General features: G+C 41.0%; 1 protein-coding gene across 1 annotated transcript; it reads left to right on the forward strand.

Moving 5' to 3' along the window:
* The first annotated feature begins 702 nt into the window (after positions 1-702).
* On the forward strand, positions 703-6,475 carry LOC108436622 (CD276 antigen homolog). Its single transcript, XM_017713229.2, has 5 exons — positions 703-835; positions 2,227-2,267; positions 2,373-2,705; positions 5,976-6,114; positions 6,216-6,475. Exons 1-4 carry the CDS (start codon positions 810-812, stop codon positions 6,071-6,073), a joined length of 498 nt encoding a protein of 165 aa, XP_017568718.1. The 5' UTR covers positions 703-809; the 3' UTR covers positions 6,074-6,114; positions 6,216-6,475.
* Positions 6,476-8,648: the final 2,173 nt, after the last annotated feature.

Consider the following 8,648-nt stretch of genomic DNA (forward strand, 5'->3'; position numbering starts at 1 on the left):
GTCTACTCAGGCTTTAGCAGAGCTCAGTAACACTGAGATTAATAACTGATCACATTGATTTATCAGTCTACTCAGGCTTTAACAGAGCTCAGTAACACTGAGATTAATAACTGATCATCACATTGATTTATCAGTCTACTCAGGCTTTAGCAGAGCTCAGTAACACTGAGATTAATAACTGATCACATTGATTTATCAGTCTACTCAGGCTTTAGCAGAGCTCAGTAACACTGAGATTAATAACTGATCACATTGATTTATCAGTCTACTCAGGCTTTAGCAGAGCTCAGTAACACTGAGATTAATAACTGATTCCATTGATTTAGCAGTCTACTCAGGCTTTAGCAGAGCTCAGTAACACTGAGATTAATAACTGATCACATTGATTTATCAGTCTACTCAGGCTTTAGCAGAGCTCAGTAACACTGAGATTAATAACTGATTCCATTGATTTAGCAGACTACTCAGGCTTTAGTAGGAATTTCACTAAAAGTAATTGTGATCTGAATAGTGCCTTTCTAAAATGTAACTGAAAGTGAATACAGATACATCATTTCAGACTGTGATTGCAGCCCTGCTTCTGACCATTAGCAAGTAACAGTAAGTGAGAGAGGTTTGGTGTTTCTAGGTTCTTGTTTTTTTTCCATGGCATCAGCGTTTTAGAATGTTCTGGAAAAGGGAAGCACAAAGAGAGTTCCTCAAACTACTTTTCATTCTCAAAAGGGTTTGTTCAAGAGTTTCTTACTAATAGCCTGTGGTCAAGAATTTCAGCTCATTTATTCTCCTTGAGCTGCCGTACGGATGTCACTATGTTGCTGTTAAAGCTAGATCAGCGGTAGGTACACTTTTATATTAAATAGTAACGTATTTAAGTGCTGAAGTGCTGTTTAAAGTACTTAAATTGTCTGGTTCAACCATCTGTGATTTTGCTTTTACTTTAAGATCCTATAAATTGCATTTCTTCCTGAAGGAGTTTCCTTATTTGTTGAGATTACTAATACAAATCTAGTGACACATGCTATTTATTGTACAATTCAAAGTTACTTAGATAACTCTAAAACAGATCAATTCATTTGGATACGTCTTACAGACTGAAGACCAAGCAGCGTTTTTGCAGGTCTTATTTTTCTTGTTATTTTTAGGACGTAGAATATTCTCATGTTAAATGAGATGTTTAGATGTAACTGTGTTTTGTGTTCAGGTTTATCAGTTCAGTCTGGAGCCATGAACACTGACCGTGGTTGGTATAGTGTGGTGGGTAACACCTCTGCCTTCTACGCTGTAGACTGGGGTACAAGCCCCCTACCCTGTACCAATAAGAGTCCTTGGGCAAGACTCCTAACACCACCTTCACCTGCCTGTGTAAAATGATCAAACTGTAAGTCACTCTGGAAGGTTGGTCACCTTCATGGTAGAGTATGTGGCTAAGGGTGACCTCCCCCAAATCATTTTTCGGCATTTGTTCTTCAAATTTCTCCCCAGATTGTTCATTTCCAATACTAGTTAGGTTTCCCTCTATCATGTTACCACTGGCACTAGGAGGGCGAAGGCACAAGCTTCCTCCGAGACCTGTGAAGCGCCACTGCATCTTTACTAACTTCCATTAAAGCAACGTCATTGGACAGTCGAACGCTGGCTAGCATTGCACTGGGTGATGGGGGGATGCATCCTACCCACCAAAAGTGAGTGAGGCCAGTGGTGCTCTCTTGGACTCCCAGCCACAGATGCCACAGATGGCAGCAGCATCACCCTGGATCAAACTTGCGATCTCCTGATGATTGACCACCACCCCAACCCCTCATGAATAGAGATGGGGATGATAGTAATGATATCAACAACCTCATTTGGACTCTCATGCCATCACGGACTCCAAAACAATACTAATAATATATGCCTCATTTCACTTACTTTAATAGTATTTACTCCTATTTGCTATTATTAATACAAACAGAATAAGAGCAAAAATAAAATTGTATTTCAGGTTAAATAACTAAACCACATATAGTTACGAAATATAGACAAATGTAATAAACCACAGGAAAATAACTGTAAAATTATGGGACAGAAGGCCTAAATAAGAGAGTTTGCTTTTAAAAAGGTGACAGATCTCAGCTTATCAGTGGGCAGCGGGCAGAGCAGCACCCTGACAACGTCTCTACCCAGCATGTTTGAGAAAGCATGAAGTGAACGTGAGTCATTCTGTGTGCTTTGTTGATGTTTCGACAGATGCTGGTTCTCCTGTGTGTTCCTGCTGCTGATAGACAAAGGTGAGAACTTAATTTACCTCAATATACCAAAATTTCTAAATATCTCAATAAGCCATACACAGCACATGACAAAAATAAAAGGTTTTTAGTATGTGTGTGTTTTAGTGCCCCTCTCAGTGTCTCTGCAGGAGATTGAAGCTGGTGTAGGAGACACCGTCATCTTACCGTGTTCAAACAGCGATGAGCCACTGCAATATAAACTGACTGTGTTCTGGAGATTCAGATACAACAGCACTGTGTACGACATCATCGACAGCAGAGCATCGTTTGATAAACAGGACGCGTCATTCAGAGGCAGAGTTGAAAGTTTTCCAGCTGAGTGGACAAAAGGAAACTTCTCCATCGCACTCAGCAATGTCACGAGGGCTGACACAGGGATGTACAGCTGCTTCATTCCCGCTGTCCCTGCAAACACAGAATTAATTCTGACTGTTAAAGGTGTGCAGGACCAGTTGAAAACTGTTTCCCTTAAATGGCCAACAGACCCAAAGCTGTATTGCACACTTCTATAACCTAAGAATAGCTCAGCTAGTTTGTCTTGAAGTCCCTGTAGTTACTGAACAATAAACCTTCATTTGTAGAAAGCCTGGGAGTTGACAATGTAGCCAGTGTGTGACAAACCTGGTAGTCCCATGTAGGCTTGCTACTCCAGCATTGGTGGGCCGCTAACCCACTTGCCATAGTGGCCCTGATGCTTCAATGGCACCAACATGTTTATTGTAAAGGGAAGCCGATTTCGTAAAATGACTGTCACGTTTGGCCCCTCACAGTCTTCCATGTGCTTTTGTTTTCTTTTGGTCTTGTCCATGTGCTTCTTTGTTTTGTTTCTTCACAGTCCTGCCCCCTTGTTTCCAGACCCTGCCCCTGATTGTTTTCACCTGTGTCTAGTTTACCCTCTTGTTAACCACCTGTGTCTAGTTATCCTGTTCTAGTATTTAAGCCTTGTGTTTTTCCCTAGTTGTTTGCTGGTCTTTGTATTGTTTGGTTTATGTAGTGTATTGTGTTGTATGGTATCGTTTGGTATTTGTTCTGCTGTTATTTTTCCTAGTCTCTGTTTTTGTCTGTATTCCTATTCATCATGTCTGTCCCTCCATCTCTCCATGTTGGCTCTTTGACCCTGGACTGTCTTGACCCTGATAATAGATTTGTCCTTAATAAATATGCATCCGCCTCATCATCACTCCCCGACATTACAGACTTAATCCTTTAGTGGTTTAGATGTAAACAAAATCATTCAGAGTGGTTCGGTATGAAATACACTTTTCCCAAAGAAAACTGTTCACCATTATAGTGCTAGGACCCAGACATCCCACTCATTTAATAGCTCTACAAGTTACATCCCATTAAGTTATTACACGAAATGGTTATGAATGCATGTATTGATACCTGAGACGTTATTTTGTGATAGTTTTATTATAAAGTTTTGGCCTAAAACGGAATTTTAGTAGAAACTTTTACTCCAGGATTAGTTCAGTGTTTCCTCTCAAAACTGCATCTCAACTGAGATCAATGCATGAGCTAACATGCTTTTGTTGTGACTAGCATGTAGCTACATGCCAGGAACAGTTCATTTTTACAGTTTTCTTACCTATTTTGGAAGATGGCAGAGTAAATGAAGGACTTTGAGGAGGTCAGTTTCCAAAATGTTGTAGGTCAATATCAGTTTGAACCAGAAACTACAAAGGAACTGCAGCAGTTTAATAGAGAGAGGGACAAAAGGAACACAGAGAAAGAAAGAGAGAGAGAGGCACTGACACAGAGCATCCCAGGGTGAATGGAAAGTGCTGGTCTCAATAACAAACTACTTGCTACTCCGTTTGCTAGTTTATGAGGTAGGATAGTGAGGTGGCCCATGTTAGACAGTCTGTTGTAAGCTAACGGCTAACCGTGATATATGCACTATGGCTAATGACAACTCATTTATTCTACTCACGAATGTTTCTTCCCTAGATTCCAGTTTCTACTGTAGTGAAAATACCGAGTGCATAAGTCTGCAGACTGACCGTTCCCCAAAACGTGTGCAGGGCGGAGAGGTACATGCAGAGTGTACAGGAAACAATAATATCTAAAGAAAACATTTTTTTTTCAGTTTTGCCGAATTTTAACAATATCAGCAATGACACATGAAACCTTACAAAACACACGTAAGATCACTGGTCATGCTGGATAGCAGATAAAGTGATGATATCTGTAGTGTAGACATACGGACGTGTGGTTCCTAGTACTATAATGGTGAACGATTTTGACTCGCATTTCACACCAAACCATTAAATGCTCTTTTCTAGTTCGCGTACTGAGCTCTTCAACACAGTAACTGAGATCTTACATGTTACATTACCTTATGTCTTCAGTTTGAGAAATGACTAACAGTTCTATCAGTCTCTTGGGGAAACTGGGTGAGTTGTCAGGTTTACAGATATGTTGCAAGTTTTTCAGAGGTACCGGTGTTACAGTTGCTAGGCTTTGAAGGACCAACTGGGTGGATTAGTTTGCAACAGTGACACCCTGAGGCCGAATAGTGTTGCATGATTTGTTAGTTAAGATTTGTGGCATGCCGAATACCGAGCATTGCCGAACACAGGCGAGGACAGCGGTGCTGGCCAGGGGAGGCACGAGGGCAAGGAGCAGGTTGTCCTCCTCCTCCTCCCGCCAGCACTTGTGTCCCTCAGCAGAGCTCAGGCTTTGTGCTCCGTCCCCCAACCACTCTCGGCTCTCTCACCACGGTTCATCGCCGCTCTGTGTCTGGGCCTCTAGCTGCCATCGGAGCCTGGGGGGCAGGCGCATGCCACAAGAATATTAAAGATAGAAGCTCACTGTTTCCTGAGTGAAGCAGGCCAAACAATAGCCTTCTTTGAATTAGCAAAACATCATGATTTTCAGAGACACACCAGATTTTGAGATGTTCAAGGGGTCCAAGTCCTGTGGGTTCCTCTTGAGTGTAACTAGAACTCGCTTTCTTAAAAGCCGTACAATGCGATTTCCACCTGTTTTGAGGCTCCTTCAGTTTTCGTCAATAATGATGTTGGAATAAATTTCTTTAAGGTATCTGTTTCATTGTGTTGTGCATAAAGAGGCTACGGGGCCCAATTCCTATCAAAACACAATTTACTGACTTTTCTGAAATGAAGTACTAAGTAAACACGGAAGGTTCTGTACATAATGTTAATTTCCAGTTCGTACAGAAATTATACACAAAATAAGCTGAAAAATTGGCCCAAGTCATAGATGTGATGCCTCAATCATGAGCACATTGATGTATGACCATCCATTCCTGTGGAAGTGATGCAGGGTGCTGTTCCTGAAGTGGAAGTAAGATTAAACATGGTACTGTTCATGGCTCTCAGGAAGCAAATGCATCATTGCAGCCTTCCAAAGAATCCAAGTTTAGTTTTATTTATAAAGTTTATAGTTTAGATTTTCTGCAACTTTACAGAGAATTTCAGTCCAAACTTAGCGGTCAGGTCCACATTTCAGCACAGGGTGCTTTTTTACAGCCAGTCAGAACAGAAGCTATAACATATATCAGTCTTAAAGGCACAGTAGCAAAGACAGCCTGCGTAGTTCTAAGACAGAAGGAGAGGTTTTAAAAAGCTCACGTTAAATGAATTAGGATTGGGGTTTGAGTTTATACCGAAGTTCTAAATGTTGAAAATGTTTCTCTCTTTTTTGATTTTCTTATCCCTGATTTACTTTTTTTTTGCTCCACAGAGGATCCAATTTTAGAAAATAGGGACATTAAAAGACGACCAGAGAACGTCCTTCTCTTTTCTGGAGCTCTTTTAGGACTGACCCTCCTGTATGTCTGATTTAAAGCACTACACTTTTGAGCCACATGCATGCAGAACAGGTGTTTTTCTGTTTTTTTTTCACATCAGATGTGTAACCAATTATATATTTAATCCTATATAATTCCATAATAATAATTCATCCAATAATTGCCCCTACCAGATTGTCTTCTTCCCACAATGCATCCTGAGGCCTTCACTTCCCCAGGTAAATGGTGCAGACCAGGCGACCTTCTTCCATCACCCCAAGGTCCGGTCCTGATGCATGAGTGTCTATTGCAGGCACTTATCCTGCATCTCCTGTATCTGCTTCATCACAACATCAAAATGTTTTGGCTTATTGGTTTATATAAATATATGTTTTTTGCATAATGCGTAATTTTTTTTTAAAAACCTTTTTTTAAACTTGTACATGTACATATAAATATAAATATATAGCTGTTGTCAGAAGAAAACCTTGTATCCCCAAAATGGGAACTTTACAGGAGAAGAAAAAAACATACTTTACTTTTAATGTAAGTCAATGGAACCAGACGTCTTTCGAAGTCATTTTGGCTCATTTCTTTTGGTCCGTTCTTCATGAAATTTACACACAATTTAAATGGCAAAAGGCATTTTTAATTTACGTCAAAAACTGAAAAACAACAAAAATGGAGATGGAGGTTTTGTTCCAACAAAAGCGATATATATAAAATATAACAAACTTTACTTTGTTATATATTTAATATTAATATATTTAAGTCAATGCAACCACACATTTTGCCCAGTAACTTTTATGGCTCATATATATGTTCTCTTTATTACATGTTCATCAGGTTATTTGTTGTGAAATGATAAGAGTGTACTGTCAATGTGATCTAAAAAATAAAATCTATTTTTAAATTATTATCTTTAAAACACCCCTAAACCTGGTTGTTGTGTGGATGTGTATGAGTGCTTTATATACCCACCTACCCTATACTTCCATTAATTGGCCACTTTATTAGAAACACCCACCCTCTACTTTCACTGAGTGGCCATTTTATTAGAAACACCAACACTATACTTCCATTCATTGGCCACTTTATTAGAAACACCCACCCTCTACTTCCACCGAGTGGCCATTTTATTGAAACACCTACGCTATACTTCCACTCACTGGCCACTTTATTAGAAACATCTACCCTATACTTCCACTCACTGGCCACTTTATTAGAAACACCTACCCTACACTTCCACTCACTGGCCACTTTATTAGAAACACCTACCATACACTTCCACTCACTGGCCACTTTATTAGAAACACCTACCCTACAATTCCATTCATTGGACATTCTTTGTTCTTCCGCTCAGTGGCCTCTGTTTTATTTTAATGTGTTCTCTCACCTTTGCTCTCCTCACTGTACACTAACCACATGGAGTGTACACACCCATTAGTCAATATCTTGAAGTATGCAGATGACACTACAGTCTTTGGTCTCATCCAAAACGGTGATGAGTCTGCTTGCAGACTGGTGGTTGATCAGATCCTATCAGGCAGCCTCAGAAACCTGGTGCTGAATATACCAAAAACAGTGGAAATGGCAATAGACTTCAGGAGAAGACCTCCAACCCTTCCAGCACTCACCATCCTGGACAGAACAGTGATGGCAGTGGAGTCCAGCAAGTTCCTGGGCACAACAATCACCAGGGACCTGAAGTAGGACAGCAACATCATCATCAAGAGAGCCCAGCAGAGGATGTACATCCTGCATCAGCTAAGGAAGTTCAACCTGAACCAGGAGCTAAAGGTGCGGTTCTACACGGCCATCATAACCATGTCCATCAACGTGTGGGGCAGCTCAGCCACCAAGGATGACGTCCACAGACTGCAGCGCATCATCAGGTCTGCGGAGAGGACAACTGCATTTAAGTTGTCCACTTTGCTGGAACTGCATACCTCCAGAATCAGGAAGCATGCAGAGAAGACCTCCACTGGCTTGTCCCACCCCAGACATCACCTGTTCCAGCTCCTTCCCTCGGGCCGGGGCGTCAGCCAGATGAGGATCAGGATACCAAGGCTACAGAGGAGCTTCTTCCCACAAGCCGTTTCTTTCTGAAACAGCTCATTATTACACATAAACTATATTCCAGCTTCTAAACTGCACTTCTAAATATACCAGTATATACACTATATTGCCAAAAGTATTCGCTCTTCTGCATTCACATGCATATGAACTTTAGAGACATTGTATTCTTAATCCATAGTTTCATTTTTGCAGCTATAACAGTTTCAGCTTTTCTGGGAAGGCTTTCCACAAGGTTTAGGAGTGTGATGGTGGGAATCTTTGACCGTTCTTCCAGAAGCGCATTTGTGAGGTCAGATACTGATGTTGGACAGGAAGGCCTTGCTCACAGTCTCCACTCTATTTCATCCCAAAGGTGTTCTATTGGGTTGAGGTCAGGACTCTGTGCATGGACCTTACTTTGTGCACTTGTGTGCAGTCATGTTGGAACAGGAAGGGGCCGTCCCCAAACTGTTCCCACAAAGTTGGGAGCATGAAATTGTCCAAAATCTCTTGGTGCTGAAGCTTTAAGAGTTCCTTTCACTGGAACTAAGGGGCCAAGCCGAACTCCT

Source organism: Pygocentrus nattereri, chromosome 25, assembly GCF_015220715.1.
Source record: "Pygocentrus nattereri isolate fPygNat1 chromosome 25, fPygNat1.pri, whole genome shotgun sequence".
In the NCBI taxonomy this organism is placed as follows: domain Eukaryota; kingdom Metazoa; phylum Chordata; class Actinopteri; order Characiformes; family Serrasalmidae; genus Pygocentrus; species Pygocentrus nattereri.